Below are 14,047 nucleotides of genomic sequence, written 5' to 3'. Positions count from 1 at the left end.
TGCAGGACTTCTAAGAATCCTTAATATGACAATATGGATGGTGAAGCTCCTAGAGGGTAATCAGTGTGCCGTTGTTTCCCCAATTGCTCATTGTCTTTGTCCCTCAAGAGACTCAACACCAAGATGTGCTGACCAACTTCATGAAAGTAAGGAAAAGTGTAGGTTGCATCCAGGATGAAATATGATTCCATGCAATGAGCAGTAAGAGGGGTCATCAGTGAAGGAGACTTTTCCAGCCATTCTATCTTGTTTCATTGTGCACTTCTCTGACAAAGGACAAAAGGTCTGTGTATTAGATGTCTGCACCCTCCTCTGTGAATCACCTGACTGTACCTAGCTCTCTGTTCCAACACAGTATTTCCACTTTTCTTATTGATGGAGACAAGAGCACACAGTGGTTGAGAACCTGGAGTCAGACTGCTTGGGTTCAAAGCTTGGCTCCACCATTACTGGTGACCTTGGACAAGTTCCCGAAGCCCCTGCTGCTGCCTCTGTCCAATGGGGACAATGATAGTAACAACCTCAGAAAGTGTTTTCTGAATATTTAAGGAGATACACTCTTTGCCATAAAGGGCAAATATGTTTCAGAGTTTGTTCTTTGCATTTTATTTACATTTTACATTTTATTTTGTTTAAACTTTTAAGTTAAATTTGCATATAAGAAAGCCATCACTCTGGCATTAGCTTCTGCGCCTTATAAAGCCTCCTCCACCTCAATATCAAATGTCATCCATGTCTTCCCTCTGGTTCTTTCCTGCTCAATATCAGCTCTTTAGTCCATCAGGAGTATAAGTACATGCTGTGCAAGAGATATTTAGCCTGTTTTCCCGCAAAATTATTAGTTTCAGCAATTTTATTGCATAATCAATTATTTTCTCACAGTGAAATACAAGCATCTCATGTACTATACCCTAAGTTCTGACATCACGGTCCTGCTTCTGAGCAGTCCGACCCCACTCACCTCCGCTCTCAGCTCAGTGCGCCACAGCGGGCTTCACGCATGGCCCGCTTGCCTCTTGGGAAGCTTATTCCCGGGGGGATGTTGTCATGCTGTTACAAACGGGATCCTGTCCTCCCACCCCCTGGCGTCTTATATACTCTAACTGGTGTGTGCCAGGGTGTATGCTGATTTTGGTACATCTGACTTAAAGGCAGTTACCTTACTGACCCATCCTTTTATTTCTTGCGGTGCAAGAACTTGCTTTTCCTAAAATTTTTAGATTTGCTCTATTAACTGAAAGAAGAAATAGTGACAAACGTTGCATTTGGGCAGAATGCTTTTTTTAAGAGCACTCCCTGCCCAAACACACATAATGCAGAGTGTGTGTGTGTGTGTGCGTGTGTTGGGGGGCGAGGGGAGTTAGCTCAAGCCGGTTTCACCTCCACACTGCTGTTCCCAACAGCTAGGCCGGGTGAAAGCAGTTTCTTTGCTTATCAGGCTCGGAAGGAGCTTCATACCAGAAGAGGCAGGAAGAGAAGTCTTTTTTCCTGAGGTACTTACAGGTTCCATGGTAACTACACTGCCCTCATCAAACATTTCTTTTACCTTAAATTGCACCTTAAAAGATAATTTAACTTTAGCAGGCCATATGAGAAACAACATAGTGTCATGTTTTCCTTTTTAAGACAGTAATTCAGTGGGCAATATGTTGGAATCAGCAGCTGGGTTTGACTTTCCCCTCGGTCACTATCAGGTATGGGACTCTGGGATGTCCTCGGTTTCCTCATCTATAAAAGGGGATCCTCCCACTCACTTTACAGAGTGGCTGCGAAGATTAAATGAGGTGATGGATAAAACGTATTAAGAATGAGGCCCACAGAAAAGGGAAACAAAAGAAAAAATAAACAAGTGGGACTTCATCAGGCTAAAGAGCTTGTGTAAGGCAAATGAAAGCAGGATCAAAATGAAAAGACAATCCACCAGGTGGGAAAAAATATTTGCAAACCATATATCCAGCAAGGGATTAATCCCCATAATATATAAAGAACTCACTCAACTGAACAACAAAAAAACAAACAATCTGATCAAAAAATGGGCAGAGGAAATGAACAGACACCTCTCCAAAGAAGATATACAGATGGCCAATACGCACATGAAAAGATGCTGAACATCACTAATCATCAGGGAAATGCAAATCAAAACCACACTAAGATATTGTCTTACACTCGTTAGAATGGCTATAACCACCAAGACAAAAAACAACAAATGCTGCAGAGGCTGTGGAGAAATGGGAACCCTAATTCACTGCTGGTGGGAATGCAAACTGGTGCAGCCTCTATGGAAAACAGCATGGAGAGTCCTCAAAAAATTAAAAATAGAAATACCTTAGGATCCAGCTATTCCACTACTGGGTATCTACCCAACGAACCTGAAATCAACACTCCAAAGAGGCTTATGCACGCCTATGTTTATCGCACCATTATTTATTATAGCCAAGACATGGAAGCAACACAAGTGTCCCTCGACTGATGACTGGATAAAGAAGATGTGATATATATATATATATACAATGGAATACTACTCAGCCATAAAAAAAAAAAAGACAAAATCGTCCCATTTGCAACAACATGGATAGACCTGGAGGGTATTATGTTAAGCGAAATAAGCCAGACAGAGAAAGACAAACACTGCATGACTTCACTCATTTGTGGAAGATAAACCAACACAGGGACAGACAGAATGTTTAGTAATTACCAGGGGCAAGCGGGAGGGTGGGCACAAGGGGTGAAGGGATGCATTTACATGGTGACTGACGATAATGTACAGCAAAAATTTCACAATTAAAAAATAAATAAATAGAAAAAAAAGAATGAGGCCCACGTTAGTGCATCTGACATCTGATGGATCTCCATCAAACCTATTTCTTTTTCCATGTCATTCACTGAGAAAGCTTTTATGAAGAATGACAAGAGGAAAGAATCAAATTCTTAATCTGAGACGAAACAAAAAATAATTTCTGTTTTGAACTTTATAATCTCCTCTGAAAAATAACAAAAGCATACTGGGTGGTGACATTAAAGGTGATGGGAGACAGCTAACTTTCAAATGACCTAGCTTTGGAGAATTTCAACCCCCAGTCATAATGGGTAATCTACTGTTACTGGTCCAGAACTGTTCAGGACCAGTGGACATATCATTACAGCCTCTGGGAAATAGTCCTGGCTCCCCAAGGAACACACACACACATAAAAGAAGGCAAATGACCCCTGTCCGTCATTTGGTTTCAAGTTTCAATTGTCTGGACTGCTTGTGCAGGAGGCAATTCACCTCATTCTTAATTGGATCGAATGAGGGTCTATTATTCTGCACACAACAGAACTTATCAGAATTTCAAACACTTCTGGCCATATCTATGGAGGAGGAGGTCAGGTGAGAGCACCCCAGGAAGCCCCATTTCCTCTTTCAAAGCCAATCACACCATTTTGTCCTAGTTTAGAAGGGCTGCCTAGCTGCCACCTTGACACAAATCAGAGGCCGCACCATTAGGTGGCAGGGTCCTCGCCTCAGCAGCAGGTTGGGGTCATGAAAGGCCACCTTCCCCTGGAGAGGCAGCCCTGGGCGGAGAACAGAGGGCCAGTTCAGCACCTACAGTCCGGGGGTCTGCATTCTCGATCTCCCTTGCTTTAGTCATCACAGCTGCAGTCCATTCAAAGAGCAAAACACTTGCATGAAAAGGCTCACCACAACTTTCCAAGGAATGGAGTTCATTAAAATACTGCTGGAGGCCCTTGGCTGGAATGCTTTTTCCCCTTGTAAAACTGGAACTGCAGCACGGTGTCGCCTGCAGAAAAGCTCAGAAACATCAGCACAACAGAGACTGTGCAGAGGTTGGTGCATAATTACCAATTATTCAATCCATTCCATGCTTCTGCTCCAGAGACAATATCCGGCCAAGGAGAGAAAACTTCCCGGCAGATCTTACGACAAATGGCAGAGTGGAAGCCAAGTTCCCCCGCCCCCAATAGAAACCTTCAGGGAACCTCCTAGGTACCAACGAATGGGGTCCAGCACAGACCCCCTCCTCGTTTGGCAGGGCTACAGAGCAGGCCAGGGCTCCATGCGGCTATAGTCCTGTGCATCAGCGGTGTGCGTCACGGGGGAGCCCCCCTCCCTGAGCTCCTGGTGCCCAACAGGAGGGAGACTAAGCTCTGTGGGGAGGCCCAGGCACAAAACCCAGCTGAGCATCTCCAAACAACGCCCCAGAGCCCAGCTTTCCAGGCATCAACTTGACTCAAGGCTTTGGTGGAGAAAGCATTCTTTTTACATTAAAATATCTTGCATGTGGGCATGTTATGAATCGGAAGGAAATTTTTAAAAAAGACAAAACATAAAATTCTCTACTAGGGGCAGCCACTTTGGGATTTGCCCCTAAAACTCCAAAGATATGCATCTGCTCTCCTCTATTGTCAGGAATGCCTTGGGGAAAGAATCTGAGAAGTAAGAGGCTGAGTGAAAGATCAGGGAAGAGGACAAAAACTCCCTGCTAGTTGGGCACAACCATCAAAGAGCCTACGACACCTTTACTCAAAAGTAAAGACAGACACACCTCTGTGTATCTGCTCAAGAGACACGGAGAGTGCAAGGCTGGCCACGGCCAAGTCTTCCTGCTTCTGGAAAATCTCCCCTGAATCCCCATTAAATGTCAGCTCGGCAGAGCAGGCCTTTCATCCTGTACCCCAGCCCTGAGAATGGTGTCTGGCACATAGCAGATGTTAAATAATTGTAGAAAGAATAACTCAGTTCTGCAGCTCTTGATCGTCATCCTTGGAGCTGATCCACCGGTGGAGACCAAAGGGCCGAGAGAATCCAACCAAGGGCATTCTTATCAGGGACCAAGTTTTAGGATCCCTGCATTTTTTTTCCTATGGAAGGGGAGCCAAAGAATAAAGGCTGCATTTCCTCCCAGGGCTGAGCACAGTGCCCGCTTAGTAAATGTTGACTGAGCCCATTCACTTTTCACCTACTTAAGCAAAGACCCCTTTAGAAAGGAGAAGACATTTTAAAAATTGCCTTTGAAATAAAGGAGACAAAACGCTGGTATGAGACTGTTTTAAATGGTGATGATAATAGGGAAACTAAGCAAGAAGAAAACGCAAGCCTGCTCACTCAGGAACACAGACAAACCAGATCCTATCTGGTGTTCAAGAGGCCCAAGGGCACGGGCAGCACCTGGGTCCCCAGGCCCAGCACATCCTCATCACTTGGGGATAGAACTGAGTTTGATGCTTCAATCCATACAGCTATCACTGGGAAAATAATTTCCAGATTTCAAAATGATTCAACTATTAGAGATCAAAAGCTGAGTAACAATGCTTATCAGAAATCAGATATATTAATGAACTATTAAATATAACATTAGCCTTAATTTCACCCACCACAAACGTATGTGAGCTTGACTGCATGGGCTGCTTCATGGAGAGCAGGTTCCTGGAAATGTAAGCTGCAGCTCTCCACTCACTCGTTCGCTGAGCCCCCAGTGCCTAAGCGCACCCCAGTCCTCTAACCTGTCAAGTGGGAAGAATCACAGCACGGGCCTCACGCCCCCCACCGACCTCACACTGCCTAGAGGTGGACAATTTCTGAGAGCTGTTTGAAGTGTAGGTACTGCTGAGGCTGGCAGTGGAAAGCCCTGCACCCAGCAGGCCCTTTCTATTTCTGGAGGGCAATTCTGGCCGCTAAAAAGAGGAATATGCTAAAACGAAAAGCGATCAAGTAATCAACTCCCTGGTCAGAACATCAGGATGTCTCTTCCACCTCTAACCCACAGGCCTGGCCCAGACGGCTCGGGCGCTTTCCCAGCTCTGATGCCTTCGTCCTTGCTTGAGTGAAGTCTGGGGACACCCCAGAGCTGGACTTCTGGGTGACTATAGCAAAGAAGAGAGAAGGAATTAAAAAGCGAAGTCACCAACGATTGCAAGCAAAGACTTTTCTGCCCAGTTAAACAGTTTTAGGGCTATTTTTGGTTTGCTCTTAAAAAGGCAAAGGATGGATGGCCTGCTGGGTGCCAATCTGCAGAAACAAACTCCTTTCTCAGCTCAGGGCTCAAAATGCACTCCAGCCAAGAAGTTTCTGCTTTTGCTGCCAGTGTGCAGAGTAAAGCCATAGAAGGTCAAAGTTTAGGAAGCCAAGGGAGCATCTTAACATCATATGATTCCTGGCCCACAGGGACACGTGGGTATTCCTGAAACAGCTTCACAATGGATTTCGGCTGGCTTTGCTCTGGTACAACGGGATTAATATGTAATAAAATGATGTTTTGCCCATCTGCAAAGGAAGGTCATTTTCTACCAATCACAGCATGCATCATAATTCCAAGGGAGCAAAAGCTCTGATGCTCGAAAGAAAAAAGAAAGCTGATCTGGCACGATAAATTGGACTGCCTTGGCCTAGCTGCCAAGCATACGCCACGTTTCTCTTTAATACTGCTCTGTAACCAGACCTCTGGTGGACCGGATAAATTCCCCTACGGTTCTCTGGCTTCAACATCTAAGCGAGGCCATTCCTTTCATGGGGAATGCTGGCAAATCCTAACATTCCTATCAGTCTTAAAATTGGAGACTTTTCTTGAAAACCACCACCTCTCCTTCATTATTTTAGGCAGGTGAGCACAGGAGGAATGACTGTAATTTGCACCGAGCAGGGCATGAGCTGCTCTGAAAGCATCTCACTGATCCCAGATTACATGAAACAAAGGCCCGGATACACTGCTTCTAGATGGCCCCATATGGTGCGAGTTTTCTGAAATTACAGCTTTGGAAAGAAACTAAAACTGCAAGTGAACTTCAGAGCCCCAGCAGTACACTCAGCACAGACCAACTCTTACAAAAACAAAAGAATTTTGCAAATTCAGTTAAAAAGAAAAAAAGAACTGTCATTCCCAGGGAAAACAGAAGAAAAATAGCAGTGATGAAAAGAAAACATTCAAAGAAGTAATTTCTAGGACTGGTCACAGGACCCAGTACAAAACCAGCCCAGATGCCCCTTATATACCATGGTACATAGCAAGGAACTTGATGAAGCCAGACCATTAATCAAAAAGTGGCTTTTGAAGCATGTCAATACAGTTTTAATGAGGCATGCTTTACCAGATCCTAATTCGTTGAAAAGTCATGCTCCATTTCCATTTTGACATTCATCATACTTCAAATTAAAAAATTAATGAGAACACCAATTCCCCAGCCCATTCTGGATGATGAGAATCTATTATGGCCTCTTGTTCAGCCTTAGGAGGTAGATGGGGCCGGAGGCTGGCCTCCACACAACCTGGCGAGGGGAGTCGGCGCCTCTCCAGCCTCCCCATGAAGCAACGGACAACAGTAACCGCTACTCCTAAGTGGCCTGGCTCTAAGAAGGTTACGTCTTTCAAGTCTCTAGTTTTGTTTTTTTTAATTATGTAAATTTTGAATTATTCTCCATAATACATCTATGTTTTAGTATTTTAGATCACTAATGAATTACATTATTTAACACTTTTTCCCCAAACAAGTAAGACCGACACATCAGAAAGATGTACCATATTTAATCTGTGGCTTTGAATGTAGGTGACTGGACCCAAAGGCACCCAGCAGAGTTACCCCAGCAGGAGAAATCAGGTCTCCTGGTGTTGCTTAGCCACACCACCAGTCTGGCTTCTTCCTCACAAGTCAAATCATCCAAAAAAGGTGAAGTAGTCATAGGTTCATTAAAGGAGTATTATAAAAATCTGATAAATGATAAGACAAATAGAAGCATCCAGCTCAGTCCTGGGTACACAGTAGGTGTTCAACAAACGTTAGCTGTCAACCCACAGCCTGTGTCTGCCTCCATCCTCTCCAGCCACATCCTACAGAAGACAAAGTTACAAGTGGAAAAGCAGTGCACTCTGACGGTCATCTACGGGATGCCACATACTGCATCACAGAACAGGGACAGACACAGTGTGGCACCCAAGCAGGGTCCGGGTACTCTCCTGCAAACTAAACCTCAGGGCCAACCTCCCTCCCTCAGTGTCTGGCTAAGGTGAAAGACGGCTCCTGATGCTCTCCTTCATTTACCATCAATGCTGCCATTTCCCTGTGGAGCCCAAGTAAAACTGGCATAATAAGCAAGGGAACCAGCTGACCAGCTTTCCATAAAGCAGCGATGTGCCCTCTCTGAAATGAAGACGGACAAAGGAGTCACAAAGAAAACACACAGCTGTAGTAAAACAGTTCAGTTGCCATAAGAACAAAACAGCCTGTTAAACACGAAGAAGAGTCTACTGAGAAAAATCTGCTCATGAGTTCTTACTTCTATGTTTGGTTTATTTCTAAAATACAGTAATAACTAAATTGGCAAACTAAACTTAAACTTAGCCAAGCACACTTTCAGGCTAAGTTTAAAAGAAAAAGAAGCCTCTGCAGCCGACCAAATTAGGGATCTGACTATACCTTCAACTTTCGCCATCTCTTCCACACACACACAATCAAAAATCTCTGGGGGCCGGCCTGGTGGCAGAGCGGTTAAGTTCATGCGCTCCACTTTGGTGGACCCAGGTTCACAGGTTCGGATCCCAGGCATGGACCGATGCATCACTTATCAAGCCGTGCTGTGGTGGCGTCCCACATATAAAGTAGAGGAAGATGGGCATGGATGTTAGCCCAGAGCCAATCTTCCTCAGCAAAGAGAGGAGGACTGGCAACAGATGTTAGCTCAGGGCTAACCTTCCTCACCAAAAGAAAAAAAGAAAAATCTCTGAGCAAGAAAAACAGAAAGACGTATAGCCCCTCCCAGACTGCATCTTGCCGTGCTACCTTACGGACTGCTGCGAGTTACACAAGGCCACGCAGTGAACTGCTCAGCACGACGTGTGGGCTGACGGTGGCGATAACCACAACATCAAATTCAAGCCCTCTTTCTGACTTTCAAGGACGCCTCTTAACTATCCAACTTTACATTTCATTATTTCCCAACAAAGACCCTTTTCTTTACCGCCACCTTCCTATCCCCCCAACTCACATTTCACACGCTCATGCCCAGATTCTACACAAAATCAAACCTAACCAATCCAATGTTTGGGCCAATGTTGAAAGATCAGAATATTTCACTTAAAACAAAAAATGTATGGCTCCTCCAGAAAAGCCTGAAAACAAGCCACAGAGGATCCTACTCCCACAGGGCAACAAGTGACTGGTGCAAAGGGGCCACTGCTCTTTCAAATGAGGCCTGCCCGCCGAACCCCTTTTTCTACACTACATCCATTTCAGTGATTTATGTCAGCTCCCTGGATCTTGGCTTGTGATCCCCGATTCTGAGCATACAGTAGGTTCCTTTGCATCACAATTCAACCCTCTGTTCTTTAGTACTCATCTGAAACACCTATTCGTCTAGCCAGGACCCATCACGTTGCTACGTCCACCTTCTTCTCTTCATTCCCATCACAAGCACCTGTCGCTGACTTGCTCCTCAGGGCATTTACCTCCAGAAACCTCCTCCTTCTCACTTCCTGAGTTATTACATGTAAAAGATAGCAAGTTCACAGCTCTTTCAATAGGCCCGACTCCATCTCACACGGCTGCCTCTCAACTGGGAGTTTGTGTCCCTATAAATACACAAATAGTTACACGAAGGTCCCGCCAGACTGCTGTGAAGAGTTCTACCTGTGAATGACATGAGCCTCCTGCGGTCATGTATTTTTCCTAGTAAAACTGTTCTGAATTCATAGAATGGAATTAAATCTATCACTACAGCATACGAACAAGTTTTCAAACCACTATTTTAAAAGATACTTCATTGATGAGCCACGGTTGGCAACTGATAATTACATCCAAGACACAAGATGCAGTGAAAAGAACAGAGGACTCAGACTCAGGGAGCCTGGGTTCCAGACCCAGAGCCAGAACTCACTGGCCAAATGATCTAGTAACTCAGTTGGGTCTGATTTTATTTTACTTCTTTTCAATATTTCCCATAGCTTTAAAGATGTTTTTAACATTTTGAGAATTTTCAAATAATATTATGGTGCCAGTTAATCAGAGGCATCATTTTGAGACCAATCATTCTGAATCTTAAAAAAAAGAAAAAGAATTAAATACTTAAAAAACAGATGTGATGGGTTCTTTAAAAGCCAACTTTTGTGTGGTATACCATTTCAAAGTAGAAGTAAAGCCACCGAAGCATTTACAGGGTAGATTCCTGTACTGCTTTGGCTGGAGAAACTTCCACAATAGCAAAGAAACTCACACAGCCTCGTACTGTGCACTGCTGAACACCTGCTGGCTGCAAGTGGCCTCCTCTCCCCCATGCCTAAATGCAAGCTTCTAGAAACTGAAAACAAGGCGCTTGGGGAAGGGGACAGACGGTAATCAACTTGAGAACTCCTATCTTGGGCTTTGCTCACAGAAAGCTCTGCCAGAAAGACAACCACGTGAAACCCATCTTCTCTCTGTCTGGAGGAATCTCGTGGCTCAGTGGTGGTGTCTGGCCGGGGAGAGAGAAGGTTTCTTGTGTGTTTTGAATTCTGCATGGAAAAAGATACACAAAAGCAACCGATTAGGAGCCACACCCAAATGAAACCATAAGAACAAAGCACATACCAGGTCGATCAGGTCGCTGAGGTTTTTCTCGATTTGCTGTGGAGGCAGGCGCCTCATTAAGTCCAAGGCACAGTCCAGCTGCTGGTCACTCTGTGAAAGAGAAACAGAAGTGTCTAAGTCATTTTGCCAATAGAAACACCAAGAACTCCCTTTTAAAAAGCATTTTTGTAGTTTCAGCCTGCTCAGGGTAGTCTGAGACCAAACAGGCCTCCACTGGACCCTCTGACACACCTCCTGGAGGGAGATGCTGGTTTGATAGCAGTCTCTACCCCAAGCGAAGGCATCCAAAAGATACTCAGAGAAGTGGGAAGAGGCCGGAGAGTTCAGACAGCTGTCCTGTTCCACCCCCATCTCAAAACCTCATTGGCTTTCCCTCTCCAACTCAACAGACCATGGGAGATGCAGATGTATTAACTCCCAACTGGTTCTGCAGTGAGCATGCTCAAGTAGCAGATTAAGCTTTATCCTTTGCTGTAACCTGGATATAAACGTCAGGTAATATCACCAGGCCAGGGTCTCTGATGAGCCCCAAGCCAGGGACAAAGCCAGGCAAAGAACAAGTGGTCAGATGCACACAAAGGTTTCAAGTGCTTCAGTCATTCAACTAAAGCTTGGTACATTTCTCCAGGTGCCAGGTCCTTGCAAAGTAGACCAAGACCTGGACCACTTACAGCCAAGAGCTCACTCTACCTGGCAAAGCGAACTACAGGAGCAATAAACTGGGGCCAGTGTTGCCGCAGGGGCCCGGGAGGATACAGGTTACTCTCGTTTACTGAGCACCTTCTTGCAGCTATGCACTGTGTGCTTCACAGTACTCTCCTCACTCAATATCCACGCTGCAAATATGTACTGAGAGCCACCATATGCCAGTCACCATAGATATGCAATAAATAATGGAGGCAGGGAGGCAGGAAGGAATGAATTGAGTGGGAGGAAGACTGGTAAAGTGCCAAGTAACTTCAGAGCACGGCGGACTATAACACCAAAGGCCAGACCTCAGAAGGAGCAACAAGAAACAAGGCAAGAAAGGTGGGCCAGGTAAAGCGGTGAGGACCACTGCACGCGACTCTAAGAAGTGCAAGTGAGGCAGGCGGAGGCCCCAGTACAACCAATCAGAGGCACCATCTGATCTGTATTGCAAATCTGGTCTGCTGAGACAGATCTCAGGATTTTTAAAAGTGCTAAATCAACAAGCTAAAGAATCTTCATAAAATATACAAAGTAATCCTGGAAATGCCACATTTGACTGTAATGAAATATAATCTTTGAATATAACCATCTACACTCCAGGTATATTAACCACAAACAGGCTGTGGGACAAGGACCCACTTTTTATTCACCAAAAACATAACACATCAAGTTGATTTAACTTAACACGTAACATTAAGTTAACTGGAGGCAATTTCATTTTCAGGTAATTGATATGGCACATACGGCAGGCTGGGTTTTTTTGTTTGTTTGTTTGTTTCTGGTGAGGAAGATTGGCCCTGAGCTAACATCTGTTACCAATCTTCCTCTTTTTTGCTTGAGGAAGACTGCCTGTGAGCTAACGTCTGTGCCAATCCTCCTCCATTTTGTATGTGGGTTGCTGCCACTGCATGGCTTGATGAGTGGTGCAGGTCTGCACCTGGGATCCGAACCCGGGCTGCCGAAGTGGCGCACACAAACTTAACCACTACATCACCAGGCCGGCCCCTGGCAGGCTGTTTTTAAAAAAGCAAAAAAAACAAACTTGTTCCCTGCTCAAGATGGTTATCAGTGACAATTTATTCTAGGACACACAACAAACTGGCTACCCCGAAAAGAAACACACACACACACACCCCCCCCAGAAACCTTGTGGCACTTGTTTTGCTTAGTGAAACATTCTAGCAACCATGAATTCTCTGCTTGTGCCATGCCATCTATGCCAGCCAAGGCCACGGTGACATGGGTCTGGCCTGCTGGCATGGGGAAGACATTTTAACACCACTTCTGGGCTAGAGAACACAGATAAACTGGTTTGACATTAGAGCGATCTATATTCAATTCCCAGTTCTGCCATTCATTAACTTACGACCTTGGGCACATTTCTTAACCTCTATAAGCCTCTGTTTATCCATAAAATGAAGACAGCATCTACTTCATAGGATTGTTGCAATGATTTGGTTAATACCTGTGAAATGTTTAATACATAGTAGCATGTGTTTGAATGGGAGTATTTTCTGTGTATGTGTGTAAACACGTTTTAAGTATTTTAAAATATATTTTATAACATTTGCCCCACTCAATGCAACTCTGAAGTCTTTCCTGGACTAAGCTGGAGTCAGGTGTTCAAACTCCACAAATAACTATGTACCCCCTTGGCTGTGCACGAATAGAAAACCCTAAAAGATGCAATCAAACTAGTTAAAAGATGTAAACTAATGGGCCAAAGACCTTAACAGACACCTCACCAAAGAAGATATATATATGGCAAATAAGCACATGAAAAGATGCTCCAGGTCATACATCACCACAGAAACGCAAATTAAAACAGTGAGATACCATTACACACCTATTAGAATGGCCAAAATCCAGAACTCTGATAACACCAAATGCAGAAAAGGATGTGGAACAACAGGAACTCTGACTCATTGCTGGTGGGAATGCAAAACCTCTTTCAAAAACAGTTTGACGGCTTCTTGTAAAACTAAACATATTCTTACTATACAATCTAGCAATCATGCTCCTTGGTATTTATGCAAAGGAAAAACTTACATCCACACAAAACCTGCACATGAATGTTTATAGCGCCTTTATTCATAATTGCCAAAACCTGGAAGGAACCAAGATGTCCTTCTGTAAGTGAATGGATAAACAAACTGATACATCCAGATAATGGAATATTATTCAGCGCTAAAAAGAAATGAGGTATATCAAGCCGTGAAAAGACATGGAGGAACCTCAAATACATTTTAAGCCAATCTGAAAAGGCTGCATACTATGTGACTCCAACTATATGACATTTCTGGAAAAAATAAAACTACCGAGACAGTAAAAAGATCAGTGGTTGCCAGAGGTTGGAGAGGAGGGAGGGATGAATAGGCAGAGCCCAGAAGATTTTTAAGGCAGTGAAACTACTCTATATAATACCATAAGGGTGGATATGTGTCATTATAAATTTGTCGAAGCCCACAGAACATACAACACCAAGAGTGAACTCCAATGGAAACTACGATTTTGAGTGATTATGATGCGTCAATGTAGGTTCATCAATTGTAACTCTGGTAGGGGGTGCTGATAATGCGGCAGGCTATGCATGTGTGGGGGCAGGGATTCTGTGGGCATGGTAACTTCTGTTCAGTTTTGCTGTGAACCTAAAACTGCTCTAAAAAATTAAGTCTGTTAAAAAAAAAAAGGTGTAAACTACTGGTTATCAACTGGGGTTGATTGTGCCCTCCCCGCAAACCCCCAGGAGACATCTGGCAATGTATGGAGACATTTCTGGTTGTCATCACTGGAGAAGGGGAAG

General features: G+C 44.3%; 1 protein-coding gene across 1 annotated transcript in view; it reads right to left on the bottom strand.

Moving 5' to 3' along the window:
* CAPZB (capping actin protein of muscle Z-line subunit beta) overlaps positions 1 to 14,047 on the bottom strand; it is a 141,564-nt gene that overhangs the window by 65,788 nt on the left and 61,729 nt on the right. The window contains exon 2 of the mRNA XM_004425651.3: positions 10,555 to 10,644. Coding sequence (XP_004425708.1) covers positions 10,555 to 10,644 — 90 coding nt within the window. The remainder of the gene's footprint in view (positions 1 to 10,554; positions 10,645 to 14,047) is intronic.

Source organism: Ceratotherium simum, chromosome 22 (genome assembly GCF_057802395.1).
Source record: "Ceratotherium simum simum isolate JZ-2026a chromosome 22, ASM5780239v1, whole genome shotgun sequence".
NCBI lineage: Eukaryota > Metazoa > Chordata > Mammalia > Perissodactyla > Rhinocerotidae > Ceratotherium > Ceratotherium simum.
Note: the sequence above shows the minus strand (reverse complement) of the source record. Positions and strands in the feature narration are given on the sequence as shown.